Source organism: Mesoplodon densirostris, chromosome 2, assembly GCF_025265405.1.
Source record: "Mesoplodon densirostris isolate mMesDen1 chromosome 2, mMesDen1 primary haplotype, whole genome shotgun sequence".
NCBI classification, from domain to species: Eukaryota; Metazoa; Chordata; class Mammalia; order Artiodactyla; family Ziphiidae; genus Mesoplodon; species Mesoplodon densirostris.
Genome location: NC_082662.1, coordinates 34,470,233 through 34,489,341, shown reverse-complemented (window position 1 = coordinate 34,489,341; position 19,109 = coordinate 34,470,233). Strand labels below are relative to the sequence as shown.

Here is a 19,109-nt window from a genome sequence, read left to right as displayed (position 1 = left end):
GCTCTGCCCCCTCCCCGCCCAGTCAACACCCCTCAGCACTGAGCTCCAGCTTCACTTCTAATTTCCATCTCTTCCTGAAAAGCTCCATCTGGGAGCTACCTCGCTGGGGAAAAGGTGTAAAGGGACAAGTGGAAGAGCTGACATATATGGTACCTCCTCCCTCCCAGGTACAGTTCTAAGCACTTTATATGAACTCATTCAATTCTTATCATAAGAGCCCTGTGACAACCCTTTTTAAAGATGGGAAAACTGAGACCCAAAGAGGGCTAAGTAACTTGCCCAGCGTCACACAGACTCGGAGGCCTGGCCGCCTGGATCTGGAACCCCTGCCCTGAACCTCGACACTCCACTGCCTCCAGCCTGACATGCCAGCAGCTCAGCTTCTGCCTGGCACGTCCAGAGCAGAACACAGTGACTACCGTTCACCGGGCGCTGCCCGTGTTCCCGGCACCGGCTGGATGACTGGACACTTGTTCCTGAGAAACCTCCCAGCTCCACGGGGTGGACACTGGCACAGGTGCCAGCAATTGTGCAGCACGCTTAGCCACCAGGACTCCCCATTCCCAGGGTCACCTGACATTCAGATCCAAGGATTCACTCCCTTGGCTTCTACTCTGACCACATCTTCTCTTATTTCCTGAAAATGCTTGGCTGTTCTCTCCCAGCCAGGAGCCAACCACAGATCCTTTTGATTCCTAAAAGAGAAATTCTAAGCTCCAATAATATAAAGCAGGTGTGCACGCAGCACCTATGAGAGTAGAGACGGCCTCCCTGTACCTGTGTGACACCTCCTCACCTTGATCTCCAATTTGTGGTTTATGGCCAGTGCAGAATGCTCCAGAGCTTTAATGACAGAGGCGTACGAGTCTGAGAACTTGGTGTATTTGCCCACGAGGGCAATAGAGCAGGTCTCCAGCAGGCGATCATATCTATCACACAAAGGTCAAGAAACACCAAATCACTCAGAATGTACATACTCCCGTGAGGTCAAAATCACCTTTTAAAGAGAAGAAAAACATGTCTGGGAAAAATATGATAGGAGCAACTACTGTCTGTGTTCTATGTACCGAACAGTAAAGAGGAAGCAATTTTCAGATCAACATGGCAGGCTTTGTAAAGAAAGTAGGATTTTGGAACCTGTTACAAAGAGATGGCTTCAAAATCTGTTCCAAATTTGGTTTTCTTTTTTTTTTTTTTTTAAGTTAAAAAATTAACAAACACAGACAATTCACAAGAGTTAATGTGATGAAGGGAACAGTCAAATTATGGGGCATCCACACAATAGTCCATACTCATTAAAATTTTTCATTATAAAGTATAATTAGTAACACAAAAATAAAACTGTGCCATTTTTGTGGCTACATAATGATATACAAGCAAATGGACACAGCCTGAAAGGGAAAATGTCAAAATGAAAATAAGTACCGCTGAACAACAGCACGAGTGCTCCCTCTACAAATGCTTATTAGTGCCATCCAGATGACTCGGCAGCTACGATACCACATACCCAGTGCCCCGAGGTGCCATGTGAAGATCTGTGATGTGCTGTGCAAGCATCACAGAGCGAGGAGGCAAGCAGAGTGGGGACAGCTCTCAAACTGATGAGCTTTGACAGTAGCAGTAAGAAAAGACTGGACACCCCTGTCGATCCTTTTGTAGTATGGGGTGAGCAGCATGTTCCCAAACACAGCTCAGGTTATTTGGGAGCAGCCAGGAGTGCTCCAGCCACATCCAGCCATCCGTGTGGGCCCCAGACACCAGTGCTAGCCCACCACAAGGAGGCCTGTTTGCATGGGAGACAAGGGTGATAGCTGCGTGATCTGAACTCCCTGAGACCCGGGACCCAGGCCAGCTCTACTGGGACTTCCTCATCCATGATGCAGCTACATGAGGGCTAAGATCCTTTCTTTACACCCCTTACCATGAAGGCCTTTTCTAGTGTGAGTTGATAGCACAAGTAAGAAAGAGCTGAATTCCCTGAGCTCCTACAAAAAAAAGAGAAATAAGGCTCGAACTCCCAGCTCCTTATTAGGAAGCAAACCTGTCAGCCATCTCTTTCCACTTCATCAGCATTTTCCGTGGCTGCCTCTCAATAGGAAGGTCAAGTCTCCGGAGAAAATAATCTACAACCCCCTGCTCTTCTAACAACAAGGGGACTCGGTAGATGGACGAGACATCGTGGACACAGATCACCTGTTTAAAAATGAGCAAAGGTTAGTTAATTAAAACAAACAAAAACTAACTGGGCTGATGGACTCCTACCAGCTCTTAGGACCTTGGGAAAATAACTGTTTTAAATTTGAAAACAAAGAAAATGACAACTTACTAAAAATTATAAATTACCAAACTGACTCAAGAAGAATAGAATACATAGTGGCTAATCTCCTATGAACATGGATGCAAAAATCCTTAAAAAAAAAAAAAAAAAAAGTTCATAAACCAAACCACAAATTAGTTTAAAAAAAAAAATCATGTCCAAGTAGGAACTGTCCCAAGAACAATGGTTCTCAAAATTGGCTGTCATAGGCATCACTCGGGAGAGCTTCTAAAAATTCAAAAGCCCATGCTGCAACCCACACCACTTACATTTAACAGTGGGATTCACTATATGAATAGATTAAAGCAGGGGAAAAATCACCTCAGTGGATGCAGATTTAATAAAAATTCAAAACCAATTCGTAATAACAATTCCTGGTAAATTAGGAGTGTTAGAGAAAATGTGAAAATATAAAAACCCCACAGCAAACATCATTTGGTTTGATATTTAATATTAATGCTTAATATTTAAAGTCTGAAACAAGGCAAAACTGGTCACTAATCACTACTTCTATTCAACAGTGTACTAGAGATATTAGCTATTACAATTAGATAAGAAAAAAATGTACATGAATTGGAAAATAAGAAACAATTGCCACTAATTGCATATAATATAACTGCTCACCCATAAAAAACACGGGAATTTACAGGCAAACAATCAGAACTAACGGGGCTTCCCTGGTGGCACAGTGGTTAAGAATCTGCCTGCCAATGCAGGGGACACGGGTTTGAGCCCTGGTCCAGGAAGATCCCGCATGCCACAGAGCAACTAAGCCTGTGTGCTACCACTACTAAGCCTGTGCTCTAGAGCCTGCGAGCCACAACTACTGAAGCCTGCGGGCCTAGAGCCCATGCTCCGCAACAAGAGAAGCCACCGCAGTGAGAAGCCCGCAGACCGGAACAAGGAGAAGCCCCCGCTCGACGCAACTGGAGAAAGCTTGCGCACAGCAACGAAGACCCAACACAGCCAAAACAATTAAAAGTAAAAAAAAATGTTTTAAATCAGAACTAACAATTTTAGTAAGGTTGCTAAGCTTGAGATCAATGGGCGGAAGTCAGCAGGGTTTCCTATACATGGGTTTTATTTAATCAGGAAATATAATTTTTAAAAATACACCATTCACATAATAACAAAAATTATGAATACCTATAAATTTAAAACACAATTCACAAAGATAAATAAGCCTAAAAACCAGCTTTAAAAAGAAAATTGTAGAATATTATTGAAAGATAGTTCTTTCAACAAATGGAGCTGGAAGAGCTAGATATCTATACATGCAAAAAGATGAACTGCAAATTTTACTTTAAAGTTACTATCCATAAAAATTAACTCATAATGAATCCTAGACCTATGTGTTAAGCCCTAAAATTATCAAACTTCAGAAGAAAATCTTCATGACCTTGGTTAAGTAGAGTTCTTAGATATGATACCATAAGCACAACCTATAAAGAAAAAAATGAATAAATTGGGAGTTCATCAAAATGTAAAAGCTTTTATGCTCCCAAAGACACCATTAAGAGAATGAAAAGACATACACCTGAAATTAACAGGAAATTATATATCAACTATACTTCAATTTAAAAAAGACAGGGGCTTCCCTGGTGGCGCAGTGGTTGAGAGTCCGTCTGCCAATGCAGGGGATATGGGCTCATGCCCCAGTCCGGGATGATCCCACATGCAGCGGAGCGGCTGGGCCCGTGAGCCATGGCCACTGGGCCTGCACGTCCGGAGCCTGTGCTCCGCAACGGGAGAGGCCACAACAGTGTGAGGCCCGTGTACCGCAAAAAAAAAAAAAAAAAAAGAAAAGACAAAAAAACAAAAGAAAATGAAAAGACAAACCACAAGCTGGGAGAAAAAAATGTGCAAATCATGTATCTGATAAAAGACTTGCACTGAGAATATATAAAGAACTCCTATCACTCAGTGAGATAAGCAACCCAATTAAAAATAGGCAAAAGATGTGAAGTTCTAATTTAAAAATAGAAACACTTGTCACAATTTTTAATAGTGACTAATTTTAATGATAACCTATTCTATTATAGAATTGAATTACCTTCACTTGCTGGGACAGAAATATCTAAAATAACTGAAGTGCATGAAAAAAGGCTGTTCATAACAATGAAAGTATTCTGATGCTCCAGGTACTTCGTACGAAGCAGAATCCCTTTGATGGGCTCCTGGCTCAGGCATCGTGTCCAGGAACACTGATCTCAGGTGTCAGGCTACCCTCACACCCTGAAGCTGGAGCCATCATGGAGATGGAGAGGAGAGCTGCTTCTAATAGTCAAAGGCTTTCCTCTTGCTCTGTTCACTTTAATGCCAGGGCAATGACTTTAATCGTTTTATATTCTCTCCCACACTCCTAGAGCCTTGTGAATGGATTTCGCTTATTTTATCCCTGCTGCCGCATTCACTCCTCTCTAGGCTAGGTGGGCTCCCCGCTTAGTCTCCTGATCCTCAAATAACCTAGCAGGAGAACAAACCATCCATAACCTAATCATACGTTCCTTGACCTCAACTTCCCTTCTACTCTCCTTCAGCCAAACCTGACCAAAGCCACAACCCCAACTTACCACCACTGGAATTTCCATTACACGCACCAACTTAGAAATATCACAGGTTCCAAAATGTTGAATTTCCTGTACCATAGGTAACCTCCATTAGCACAAGTAACAAAAAAGACTATATATTTAGAGCCTACAACACCTTAGACAGCAGGCAACAGGCATATAAAGTTGAGTAAAGTGATCCTTGCCCTCAAGAAGCTCAGTCTATGAGGAGAGACAAACACGGACGAACACACAGACACACAGGAACACATACACACTAAGGGGCAGTATGACGGGCTTACCACCAGGACCTGTGAGACACACAGGTCACCCAGAGAAGATTAACCCTGAGGTTTGAGGAGGTTTGGAAGGTAAAGCTACTCAGACAATACTGTGTCCTAGCTGGGCTCTAAAGGATGCAAATGAATAGGGGATTGCCAGGCCTATTACAGGGAGAGGGAAACACCCACTCAGCATGGCTGGAGCAAATAGTACAAGGAGCGGAGACAGACAGGAGAGGTAAAGGATGCTCGGGGAACCACAGGAGATAAGGTGATGGAGAATCACAGGGCCGGGGGGCGTCAGTTCTTCTACGGAACAGTCTACTGTCTCGAATTATGAAACAACAACACGGCTCATGAAACTGGCTAAGAGACATTAGGATAATCAGCAGCAAAAAATAATTTATGTGAAGATGGGATTTCTACTTACTTGTTCAGGTTCAACATGGCAGAACATTGATATCTTCTCTTTCACTGATGTGTCGAGAGGATTTGAGCACCTGCACACAACCTAGACATTTGGATGGACACAAGGGGTTACAAAATTGGGTTTTTCTCCTGACTGAAATTAGACACCACGTTATCAAGCTGGATGAAAATGTTAACTCCTAGCACAATGCACATAAACTGTAAAAATGTTACTTGTTTTCAAAGCTGAAATTCCTAAATCCCAAGTTACAGAAACATGAGAGAGTGGCAGGACAGACAGATTAATGAGCCAACTGGGGTTTTCCTCAACCAGTGTTCTTGGGCAGGAGGGACAGGAGAATGAATGATTGGCTGGGAGGAGAAGACAGGACCTCACACACACCAGGTAAGGAAATCTTTGCAAACCACAACCCAGTTCACTCAGCACTAACCCTACTTCTCCACCATCGGCTAACTAAATGGGGGCCAAGGAAAGGTTTTGGCTGCCATGGAGGCGAGATCTTAATTAGACAGATAAGATCACTTTGAAACGAGGTAACCAGGAAATCTTACCAGATCTGGGGAAAGCCCAAGCCCTCTGAGTTCCCGAACACTGTTCTGGGTGGGTTTAGTCTTCTGTTCCCCTGTTGAACTTGGCTATTTTACAGAAGGAAAAAAAAGTTAATTTCTCTATGAAAAGGAATTTTCAGCTGTCACTCTTCCCCGAACCTCTTTTTATAATAGGGAAATAGATCATTTGACCATTTACCTAGTTTAGTTTTTATTTTTGTCAGAGTTACACATGCATATATTTGAGAGTCAAGTAGTTCTGTAAGGTTTCTCCTAAAAGCAGTAGTAGCAGCCCTATCTACCCCTTCCCCTTTCCAAACCCTAGAGATAGCCACGCTTTCACTTTTTTTTTAATTTGAAGTACAGTTGATTTACAATGTTATGTTAGTTTCAGGTGTACAGCAAAGTGATTTATATATATATATATATATATATATATATATATATATTCTTTTTCAGATTCTTTTCCATTATAGGTTATTACAAGATATTGAACGTAGTTCCCTGTGCTATACCGTAGGTCCTTCACTTTTCCACTCTTGAGTGATCCTCCTAGTATGCTTTACTGCTACTTCTTGACATTTAGTTTGAGGCATTTTCTATTGACTTCCTGTTGGGTAAAGAATCCACTCTTTTCATTCCCCTGCCCCCATTACATGCACCTGCCCTGTGTATGCAACCCCTATTTCATGATCCCTCTTCAGTGTTTACATACTTTTGAGTATTTACATACTGTGTACCATGAAAACCACGTGCCATAGCTTTTCCTTTCTGGTCCAATTATTTGTTTTCCTTGGTTGGTTTTTTGGTTTTGTTTTGTTGATATGCTGAGTTTTCTATGTACTAAATTACCTTTATTCTCCTCTCACACTTAAAGATACATTTGTTGGGTATAGAATTCTAAGTTAGAAGTCATTTTCCTAAGAATTTTTAAGGAAACAGCTTCACTATCTTTTAGCTTCCAGGATTGCTGTTGAAGTCTAATGCCATAATGACTCTTGATTTTTTTTCTTTAGAGTTTTTTTAGAATTTCTGCCCCATTATTCCAAAATTTCACAACAATGTGCCTTGGTGGGGGTCATTTTTCATTTAATAGGCTGAGCGTTCAGTGGGCCCTTCCAATCTAGAAATTCCTATCTGGAAATTTCCTTGAATTATTTAGATCAGGAATCAGAAAACTTTTTCTATAAAGGGCCAGACAATAAATATTTTAGATTTTGTGGGCCACAGTCTCTGTCACAACTACCCAACTCTGATTTTTTTTAATTAATTTTTATTGGAGTATAGTTGAGTTACAATGTTGTTAGTTTCTGCTGTACAGCAAAGTGAAACAGTTATACATATACATACATCCACTGTTTCTTAGATTCTTTTCCCATATAGGTCATTATAGAGTACTGAGTAGAGTTCCCTGTGCTATACAGTAGCTTCTTATTAATGTTTTAATACAAATGGGCATATCTGTTTTACTTTCAAAAACAGAGGGTGGGTTGATTTGGCCTGTCTGTTGGCCTCTGGTTCACATCACACTTCCCTCTCCATTTCTATTAGTTTTTTGAAAATCCCATTATTTGGATCAGAACTCCTAGATCAGCCTCTAATTCTCTTGCCTTTTCTCTCCTATTTTCTCTCTCTTGACCTTTCTTCTCTACTTCCTGGGTATCTCCTTAAACTTCTTTTTCATTCCTGCTATCCAATTTTGTTTTGTTTTGTTTTTTTTTTTTTTGCTGTACGCGGGCCTCTCACTGCTGTGGCCTCTCCCGTTGCGGAGCACAGGCTCCGGACACACAGGCTCCGCGGCCATGGCTCGCGGGCCCAGCCGCTCCGCGGCATGTGGGATCCTCCGAGATCGGGGCACGAACCCTAGTCCCCTGCATCGGCAGGCGGACTCTCAACCACCGCGCCACCAGGGAAGCCCCTGCTATCCAATTTTTAATTTCCAAGAATTCTTTTCTATGTTCTCTTCTTAAGGTATTCAGCACTTGTTTAACAGATGCAGTTTATCTCCTCTTAATTCTGAGGATATTAATGATATGTTGCTTTCTTTTCTTTTTTTAAGGTTTCCTTTTCCTACTCCCTGCAGAGCCTCAATTTCCTCTGTTTTTTCTGTTGTTCTGCTCTCTTGCACACTAAATGCTTTCTCCAAATGTCTGGTGATCACCGGCTGCCGGCTCACTCTAAAAGCTAACTGAAAGTTCTGTGAGTGGGTGACCTTGTCCACCAGGGTCCTCACTGCGGGAATCTGGCTGGTCTGTTTTCACTGAGGAGCCTCTGAGGGCAGTGTGTTTTCTCCTGGGTTAGCTGCATACCCCAGGAAGAATCTTACAATCTCCTACGCAGACGGTCCCTGCCTGGCTGTGATGATTCTGCAAATCAAGTAGCAGAAATTACACTGTCCCTAGTGCCTGCTCATCCAGAAAAAGCCTACAGTCTCTGCCAAGACGGGAGAGGGACTGATGCCCAATTGTGCATAACAGGGAAGGGGATGCCAGGGTCTAAGTGCTTCTGAAACGGCAGTTATAACGAGCCCCACCCGCAGGCCCAGAGGTGCCCGGTGCTGCCCATTCCTGAGTCTTTGGGGGTTCTGCAGGGCGAGCAGGGTTGCTTCCCTGCTTTCTCCACTGCAGGCTTAGAATCCAGCTCTCCCAGGTCTGCTCAGTCCATTTCTACATGGCCATCTGCTTTCTGCCTTCCTAATTTTTGTCACTACTGACTCCATTCAGAGTATTTATCTTTGTGAATTTTTGCCTTAAAAAGAAATTCTCTCTACTCCAGTTGTAATGGAGTTTCATCACGTAGTAAAGACAAATGGACACATGCAACCCACTGTCTTTAACTGTAATTTCCCTGATTAATTTTCCAAATGTTTTCCATTTGATCTTTTCAGAAAGTATGATTATAATAATTTAAAATTCACAAAGAAGTGTTTTATTCCCTGCTTTCTGCACCTCAAATATTTGAAACAGATAAGGAATGAAAACCATCCTCTCCTCCCTCCTCTCCATCCCCCAACGTAAAGCTCTGAATGCCTTACCTGAGGAACTAGACTGACATGAATGTTACAGAAGTTCTCTCTTTTGACCTTGAACTGGAATTGACGGAAGGCCTCAATAAAGGGCATGCTTTCTATATCTCCTACTGTCCCACCAAGCTAGAAGAACAAAGTTAATTTAGAGGTTAAGCACTAAACCTTCCTTTTGTGGTTCAGGTGTCTAACAACCATACTCTGTCATCTCAATTCAATGATCAGTAACAGTGTAATGCAGACTCCCTGGGCCTGTAAAATGTCATTTAACATACTGACACTGGACGTTTCTTTGTGCTAAAAGATTACTTTTCATGATAGGTTCACATTCCCCAAGGTTATCATGGATCTTTCCACATCAGTTCAAGAAAACGGTCAGGTGAAAGATGCACTAGGAATTTTATTTGTATGAAGAGTCACAAAGCAAAGAAACCAAAATCTTATCTACTTAGCCATAAATAACTTCTATATTAAAAAGCAGTTATAAACAAACTGCTGGAACTTTTGAGTCTCCTGTTTTCATAGGAACACTGAGATCCAACAGCTAGGATCAGCAAAGCAGGAGTACAGAAACTAAAACCAAAAAAGGCTCATTCAGAGGGATGATGAACATTCCTGCCAGAGGAAAGCTGAAGGTCGGGTCACCTGACTTTCTCAAGAGACAGACGAAAATGCGTCATGCCACTCTTATTGGTACAATTCATACTAAGCAAATGTATAAATGCTGAAAAAGGAGAACTGCGTGAACGAAGTATTGCTTTCGATGGTGCAGCCACTCCACAGGACGGTGACTGTGCCCTTAGCTGCCATGCTGCCCTTAGGAGGGTCAAGGGCTGCACAGGCAACTTGCTTATCAGTTGCTGGTGGGTGACTAAGGAGGAGAAAATGTACACCTGGTTGCATGCGCAGGTACCACGGAGATCCAAACAGACTCAACAAACCTCAATAACACACACTTGAGGCTCCAGGCCATCTTCATCCACGGGTATTAACGCCTGTCTCATTACCCACTCCTGGATTGCATCTGTGATGTGCGGGACGACTGAGGAAGAGAAAGGACATCCGTGACCTACACGTCCCATCCGAATTGATTGAGGCAGACACACCCTTTGTGACAACAAACTGCAGAGCAGCAGTGGGTCGTAACAATATTTTTGAGACCCCTCTCAAATGCCCTTAACAAATCACTCTACCCCCAGCCTCCCTTCCAGATTTCCCGGTTGTGGCTAGAAGCCCTACAGGAGAGTAGGGCCTCGAGGGGTAACCTGAGCCACCCCAGAGTAGTGGCCTCAAAGCAGAATCTACCCTGGCCACTCCTACTGCTTATGGCTGGGTGAGGGGTGGGGGGCGGGGGGAGCACATCACACCCTTTTTCAAGGACAAGAGAGCACCAGGACCCTGTTCCATTACATTTCCAGTTTACCCAAGGGTAGATAATCTACCACAGAGACAGGGAAGTGCAGCAGGGTGGTCGGGAGCACAGCATCTGGGGCCAGAATGCCTGGATTCAAGTCTCAGTTCCACCACTCGTTAGGTGTGGATCTCTGGGCAAATTACCTAACTATTCATAAGTTCGATCTCCCTATCCGTTAACTGGAGGTAAGAGCTTCTACTTCCTGAAGTCATGGAAATGTAACGATAGGGCACTGGTGAGATGCTGAGCATAGCCCTGAGTGACGGTGCTCATCAACCCCAGCCATGGCTCAGCGTTTTTTAAACCATAGTCGTGGGGCTCAGAAGGCCAGCTCCTAAGAGGCAGAGATTGCTGTTTAACCTGCTATGTATAGAACTGGCAGTGCCTCAAGCACAGGATATTACCTATTCCACACACAGCAGCCAAAGTGGTCTTTTACTTACTTATTTATTTATTTATTTATTTATTTTGTGGTACGCAGGCCTCTCACTGTTGTGGCCTCTTCCGTTGCAGAGCACAGGCTCCGGACGCGCAGGCTCAGCGGCCATGGCTCACGGGCCCAGCCGCTCCACGGCATGTGGGATCTTCCCAGACCAGGGCACGAACCCGTGTCCCCTGCATCGGCAGGCAGACTCTCAACCACTGCGCCAACAGAGAAGCCCCCAAAGTGGTCTTTTAAAATGTAACTCAGAGTTCACCACTCCCAGGCTTAAACTACCGAATGGCCTCCCACGGCTCTGAGTAAAATGCAACCTCCATGCCGTGGCCCTTCAGGAGGCCCCGTGGAACCTGGCTGCAGCCCACCTCTCCCACCTGCCCCTTGGTCTCAGTGCAGGAAGTCTCCCTCCTGGTCCCTGACCAGGCCCCTTGCAGCCGGGGTCCTGTGTCCACGCCGAGCTCCCCTCCTTCTGCTCTTCCCAGGGCTGGCCTCCCAGCTCACACGCCCTCTCTTGGAGGCTTTCCCTGACCACCTGTCCACACTTGCCTTCCGCGCCACTCTCTCTCTCTCTCTCCTCACTCTATTTAGTTCCTTCTCAGCTCCTATCAGACAACTCACTTCACCAGTTTGGTTTTTTCTCTCCCAGAAGGTAACCTCCATGAGGACAATGGCCTCACTGGGTTTGTTCATCATGCACTCCCAGTATCAGCAAGGGTCTGACCACACTGAGCAGTCAAGAAATCGCTGATGAGTGAATAAATGAATTAATACACTAGAGGCCTAGAACAGCAAACTGTATGATCAACATCACTGCCACTCCTAATTGATCCCGTTCTGTGTGTTGGGAACTCAAGAGAAATACTCCACTGACTGAGCTCCTTTAATTCTCCCAGCAACCCGGATACGTAGGTACTGTTATTATCCCCATTTCACAGAAAAGGAAATTAGACCTCAAAGAGGGGAAGTAATCTGCCCGTGTTCACAAAGCTGGTTAAGTGGCAGAGCTAAGACCCACACATGACCCCCTAGCCCAGAATCCGGCCAGGGTGGCCCCAGGGGAGAGACAGCTGTCAGCGTGACCCTCAGCCTTCAGTCCAGCAAAGTCCAAAGTCAAAAGCAGATTTATTCTCATAACTCAGATGAGAGCCACTCTTCAGCAAGCCCCCAAATCTGGACTTATGCCATCATACTAGACCTGTGGCCTTCCAACACCCACTTTTAAAAAGCAGCACTAGCCTCAAATGATTGCTGTGCAAAACCTCCACCCAGCAGACAGACGCTGTGCTGGTAAAAGCTCAGGAGGACCCAGAGACCTGCTTCTCAGTCTCCCTCTAACCCATGACCAGCCCAAAGACCAATGGACAAAATGGGAGTCCTTTTCCTTCTCCCTGTCTATACACAGAACGTCCCAGATGCACAACATACACTGTCTGGCTTACTGCCCTCACCTAGTTGCCGTCATCACTTCACACTCATCACTGTGGAAAAACAACAGCTCTCTGAACTCAAATCATGAAGCTGGACTGTCAGCTTCAATGCCATTCACAGAAAGGCAGACGCCTACTCAAGTTACTTTTTGAGTAAACAGCCATGCAACTCTGAATTTTCAATTGAAGACAGTAACAATAACAATATAACAATAACAATAACAATAACAATATAGTTCAGTAACAATACCTTGATACTTTCAAGATGAAATTGCACAAAAGGCACATTTTTATACACAAAAGAAATTAAACTGGCTAAGACTTTTAAACCTTGAAGGCAAATCCAGTATTACCTTGGACTGTTTTCCCCAAGTAATCTCCTTTGCGTTCCTTGTTAATGACGTACTGATAGATCTTTCCAGTGGTCAGATTATTGTCCTTGGTGAGGCGGATGTCAAGGAAACGTTCATAGTTACCCAGGTCAAGGTCTACTTCCCCACCATCATCCAGCACAAAAACCTCACCTGCAGTGAACAGTGAAAATGGTTAGGGTGCGTGAAAGATACAAATACCATGGCACAACTTGAGTTCCCAAATATAAACACTTGAAAAGAACAAAGTCTGCATTAACTTGACAGGAAGCAGGGAAATTTATTTCCAGAAAAGTAAATATGACAAGAAAGAAAAATCACCAATCATTCTGCAAAAGGTTAACTCCATACTTCCAGTTTACCGCCAAACTCAGTCTGAATTAGAAGATTCTGTCATGAAACAGCATGGAATGAACAGAAGGAAACTACAGCCAAGCAAGACACAGGGAACTTTACATGGTATGGCATCCGCCACCTAAAGAAAAAGAACTTTTGTCTCAAGTCTCCTACCTGAGCAGAGAAAGGTTTGAATGTGATAAAAGTAGGATTTGATCCAAAAACTTAAAACAAGGTATATATGTTACAGTCGTGTTGATGATAAAAACCGGCTTCTGGGCCACACTTTAGTCCAAAACAAAGGTGTGAAATTGCTCAGGTTTCCTCCTATTCCTTTGTTTAACAATCATTCCTTGAAATGTCATTCTAGAAATTCTGCCCCAAATGGGGCCTTCCTACCATCACAATGGGAGACAAGCCCAAAAATAGGAAAGTAAAAACGGTCTTGTTTTTCCCTCATCCTCTGCTCTCAAGAATGCCGAAATATTGTTCCAACTGTTTCCATCCTTCCCGACACTATTTATTACATAAAGATTTTTGCTCTGATGACACTCATAGATTTTTACCTCACATTAGAAAGAAAGAGTATGAAAACAATTTAAAAACTTGAGGGACTTCCCTGGTGGCGCAGTGGTTAAGAATCCGCCTGCCAATGCAGGGGACACGGGTTCGAGCCCTGGTCCAGGAAGATCCCACATGCCGCAGAGCAACTAAGCCTGTGCACCACAACTACTGAGCCTGCACTCTACAGCCCACGAACCATAGCTACTAAGCCCACGTGCCACAACTACTAAAGCCCGCGCACCAAGAGCCTGTGCTCTGCAACAAGGGAAGCCACCACGAGAAGCCCGCGCACCGCAACGAAGAGTAGCCCCCGCTCACTGCAACTAGAGGAAGCCCGTGCACAGCAACGAGGACCCCATGCAGCCAAAAATAAACAAACAAACAAACAAATCAATAAATACTTGAGAAGTATTTTTTAACATGTCTCAATAGTACATCTACCCCCAATTTTAAGAAATTACTCTTAGGCAATTCAGACACAGTTACACATCACACAGTTGGTAGGTAATCAGCAATAACCAAAGAAGTATAGTGCTGCTTTCCTACCCTACCTTAACGGTTTCTACTTTTCACTCACTTCGAAGGATGCTTGTTTTTACTATCCAAACTCTGTCAGCAAAACAGAATCTCAAGCATACAGATCATCCAAATTCAACATCTATCCGTTGCCTAAATCCCTACAAAGTGGTCCTTTGGCCTCTGTTTGAACACCTCTACCAAAGGGAACTCACAAAATCTTCACCCCACTTTTGGAGAGCACTTACTATTATAAAGATCTTATATTGGGCCAAAATCCATGGCCTTACAACTTCTATCCACCCATCCTATTCCTAAAGATTGGGGCCACAAAGTATAAACATAATCCCTCTTCTCAAATATCTGAAGAAAGTTACTGTGTCACCAGATATCTTTCTTCAAGAGAAGAGACAAACTTTCATCCAGCTACCTAAAATATCATTCCTATTACAGAAACCACTGAACTCTAATCACTCCATTGCCTATTAAGATTTCTGCTTCTTCTCTGTCCAAGTGAGAAAAGCATCACTCTGCTATGCTAAGGACCCTTCTCAGAAGGCAGGAAGTGGAGGTCATGGACTGCAAAATATACACAATTGCCAGGGGCTGACATTTTCTCTCACACATTACATAATTATTTTTATTTTTATTTATTTATTTATTTATTTGAGTGAGTTTTTGATTAATTTATTTATTATTTTTGCTGTGTTGGGTCTTCATTTCTGTGCGAGGGCTTTCTCTAATTGTGGCAAGTGGAGGCCACTCTTCATCGCGGGGCGCGGGCCTCTCACTATGGCGGCCTCTCTTGTTGCAGAGCACAGGCTCCAGACGCGCAGGCTCAGTAGTTGTGGCTCACGGGCCTAGCTGCTCCGCGGCATGTGGGATCCTCCCAGACCAGGGCTCGAACCCGTGTCCCCTGCATTAGCAGGCAGACTCTCAACCACTGCACCACCAGGGAAGCCCCCATAATTATTTTTAAATAAGAAAAAAGAAATGCATTTTGCTTACCATGCTCATAAGGAGAGAATGTTCCTGCATCAATGTTAATATACGGGTCAATTTTAATGGAGGTTACATGTAAACCACATGACTTGAGTATTGTGCCCACACTGCTGGCGATGATTCCTTTTCCAATTCCTGATATGACACCACCAGTAACTAGAATGTACTTCATTTTACTTGTTGACCTGGGAAAAAGAAAAAACATACCTCAACAAATCAAACTGATCTGGGTTCAAATCCTGACTCTGCCACTTACTATCTATGAAGCCTCTAGGAGCCTCGGTTTCCCTATCTGTCACATGACTTTGGAAGGTTGTTATATGGGATCCTAACAAATGTTTCTTGGATCACTAAATGGCTTTAGTCAAGTATGACTTGAAAAACAACTGCTAATTAAATAATGCAGCTTTTGTTTAAAACTCTGACAGCTAACAACCTTGAGAGCCAACATTAAAAAAAAAAAAAAAAAAAAAAAGCCAGCTCTGTTGATAGAACATTATGCCCCCAATGCTGGCTGACACTGCCACCAGACACTGGGATGTCAGGCAGGTGCTTCATTATTTTCCCTACATGGAGAAAAAAATTTCAGTCTTGGATGAGCACTCCAATTCCCCATGAAAGAGATAATGTCTTTGGCTAAACTAAAATTTATCGCCAAGAAAACACAGCTCCTCTAGGTTATGGAAGACAGCATAAAAGAACTTCAACATTTAAAAGGAGTAGCAGTTAAAACTAAAGGTCTTTTTTTTTTTTTTTTTTTTTTTTTTTTTATGCGGTATGCGGGCCTCTCACTGTTGTGGCCTCCCCCGTTGCGGAGCACAGGCTCCGGACGCGCAGGCTCAGCGGCCATGGCTCACGGGCCCAGCCGCTCCGCGGCATATGGGATCCTCCCAGACCGGGGCACGAACCCGTATCCCCTGCATCGGCAGGCGGACTCTCAACCACTTGCGCCACCAGGGAGGCCCTAAAGGTCTTTTAATTAAAGGTATCTCTCTTCTGAAATGTAATAACTTGCTCCTTGCCAGCAATCTCTCCCAGGTATGCCATGAAGAGAGACTATATATATTGGAGGAAAAGGACATCAGACAATAAACCAGTCTGAAGCACATAATGGGCAGAGGACTCAAAGAGAGGGGAGATTAGATTAAATCCTAAGAGCTGGACAGTTGTGGTAGGGAATGGAAGAAACAGACTTCATGAGAGATAAAAGGGATGGATGGATGCAAGAACAGCAGGGGCAAGAGGTGAGCAGACAGACAGCGACAGGCTCGCCAGGGAGAATTTATCACTGGCCCCGGTTCTGGAGGCTCAGAAATACCATTTGGTCAGTAAACCCGAATGTGATCAAAATGAGAAAACACAATCACAAGTAGAAGAGAATGCTTGCTTTGGCATGGTCTGGGACATTTTCCTCTTCTGGGAACACTTCTTGTGAAGCCAAATTATAATAAAAATAAGCTAAGAAGGGAACAAGGAAACTGGGGAGTTCTGCTTGAAGCATTCCACCTCCCTGCTCCGCTCCGCTCCTCCCCAAGGCAGGAATAAACATACTTGGCAAAGAGATGAGAATGCTCAGAATGTCTTCCCCTCTCAGACAGCAAGGAAAACACCCAACCATGTCCTGCTCTTTCTATTCTCTGTTGCAGCACTCCCAAAAGCATGCTCCTTGGTTTTGTCAAAATGCATATGGGATACCCAAAGAGGGCTCTATGGACAGATAAATCAGAGAAATGCTGGTTAAACAGTCAACTGGTTTCTTTAATGCAAGACCTCTGGGAGCCTTTAATAAGCTAATGTGCACTGTGATCTCCCAAAAGGGATATACAGTCTGCAGTTTCCCTAAACTTGTTTGACCCCAAGTCTCTAATATTTGGGGGAAACACTGCTCTGTCACTTCACAGCTGAACAGTGCCTTATTGACATGTGAACATCAGACCTGGCTACATTTTAGAGACATCTATAGAAGACTCATCTCATCCATTTGCATTTGATTGGCCCCAATTTTACTCTAAGAAGATGACAGCTCTCTTTAGGGGAGATGCCTGCAGTCCCCTACAGTGCCTGGCAATAAATATTCCAATGTACTCAAGAGACCAGGCAGGAGAGGCTGATGGGACCCAGTCACCCCCATGTATGGACTACCCTGTAGGTAAGTACTACTGTGCTAAACACTTCGGGGACTACAAAAATTACTCAGATTTGGGCCCACAGCTCAAGCTGCAGTCCATTTAGAGAGACAGAACATTTACAAATAAATGAGTAATCCAGTGATGGCAGGAAGCAGAGGGATGATGTGTGACAGGTGTAAATGGAGAAGAGAGAGCAGAAAGCTTTCAGTGGCAAGACCAGGGTAAGGACCATGGCCCATCAGAGAAAGGTGAGACAAGTGAAGGGAGGAGAGGAACCAGATGGCTCCTGCTGTGTTGACCTGAGACTTGCAATGGCCTTGAAGGGAAAGGGAACAGAGTGGACAGGAAGGTACAGCTATCTACAGAACACAGAGGTAGGGCCAAGGAAAGAGACGGGGGGGGGGGGGGGGGTGAGGGGGAGATGGTGGGAAATAAATAGGAAATTTAGGCAAGGAGCCAAATCATGGGGCAACTTGAATGCTCAATCTGAACTTTAGTCTGAAGGTGATGAGAGACATGGGAAGGTTTTCAAGCACAAAAGTAACAGAAATCAAGACGCATCAAAGGAATTCATCAAAGATGACACAACAACAAAGATGTTGTTAAATGCTGAGATCCAGTTCCAGCTCCACCACTTGTGTACTGGGACCTGTCAAGTCACAGAAGCCGCCTGAAGCCCAAGCCCCTACATCTGTTAAACGGGGGTGAGAATCTCCGCATCGCCTGTGTCACAGGACTGCTGAGGATTCAAAATTATAATGATTGTGGACGTTAAGTGCGCCACGCACACGTAGTGAACTTCTTTAAAATGCAGCATCTTCGTTCCGGGCGGCCGGGAAGTAAGGAGGCCAGCTGTGGGGCCGAAGCCGACCTTTCCCCAGCACCTGGAGGCCGTGCGGCTCCGCGAGCTACCTGGCCCCCTCCGCCCGCAGAAGTCCCGGCGCGCCGGAGGGGGCCGCAGCCAGGCCGCCGAGCCCATCCCCCACCGCGGCGGGCCTGGCTCGGACCTTGATCCCCCTCCAGCGAAGCTAAGGCCGTGCCTTGAGGCCGGAGGGGCGAGGGCCGCGGCAGTCCTAATGGAGCGGCAACGGCCGGGCTGCTCGGGGCGGGCTGGGCAGAGGGGGCTCCCGAGCCTCTACGGCCCTCTCCGTCCCACGAGCCACCCTGGCAGCCTGGTCAGGCGAGCCAGGCCGCGCTGATATGGGCGCTGCCGGGCCCCGCAGCCCGTGCCCCGCGGCCTTACCCGCCGCCCCACGCCCCCCGCGGCCGGTCTCCCCGGAGGCGCCCAGCCACGCGGCCCCGTGCGCGGGAGCCGGCTCCTCGCCGGCCTGGCCGCCCGCCCCACTCCCTTTAGGCACGCAGCCCATTGGGCAGGCCGGCGGGCACCTCACCCCTGATTGGTGGGAGCTGTGTCTGTCACCGGCGGTGGGGCTGTCCCGCGCCGGGCTCTGCTCCTGCCTCCGACTCCTGCACGGGAGAACAGCTCCCGCGGGATTCCTGGAGTCAGCCTACCTGAGGCCGGCTTTAAATCCTGCCGTCGGCTAAAGAGCTAAGAGGGCGACGCTCACGCTCAGCCCCCGGCAGCCAGTGCACCAGCCCGACCGCATGCGCCGGGGAGTCTTTCACGGAGGCGGGCTCTAGGCGGTGCGCACGCAGAGGCGGGGGGCGGGGTGGGGGCGCGGGCCCGCCCCAGGGCGGGACCTGGGTGCGCCGGGCTCAGGGTCCGGAGTGCGCCGGCGCGAGGCCGGCGCGCTTTGCTAG

The 19,109-nt window shown here is 45.5% G+C and overlaps 1 protein-coding gene across 3 annotated transcripts in view; it reads right to left on the bottom strand.

Annotated features, from left to right (window-relative positions):
- Positions 1-18,982, bottom strand: part of CTPS1 (CTP synthase 1) — a 31,088-nt gene extending 12,106 nt beyond the window's left edge. For 2 of the 3 annotated variants that reach the window (XM_060089615.1, XM_060089618.1), the window contains exons 1-9: positions 18,740-18,982; positions 15,226-15,404; positions 12,784-12,954; positions 10,092-10,192; positions 9,160-9,276; positions 6,129-6,212; positions 5,578-5,658; positions 2,042-2,193; positions 797-929 (exon numbers count right to left, since the gene is read on the bottom strand). In XM_060089615.1, the coding sequence (XP_059945598.1) occupies positions 797-929; positions 2,042-2,193; positions 5,578-5,658; positions 6,129-6,212; positions 9,160-9,276; positions 10,092-10,192; positions 12,784-12,954; positions 15,226-15,391 (1,005 nt within the window). In that variant the 5' untranslated portion in view covers positions 15,392-15,404; positions 18,740-18,982. The remainder of the gene's footprint in view (positions 1-796; positions 930-2,041; positions 2,194-5,577; positions 5,659-6,128; positions 6,213-9,159; positions 9,277-10,091; positions 10,193-12,783; positions 12,955-15,225; positions 15,405-18,739) is intronic. The other variant, XM_060089617.1, reaches the window with a different exon arrangement.
- Positions 18,983-19,109: the final 127 nt, after the last annotated feature.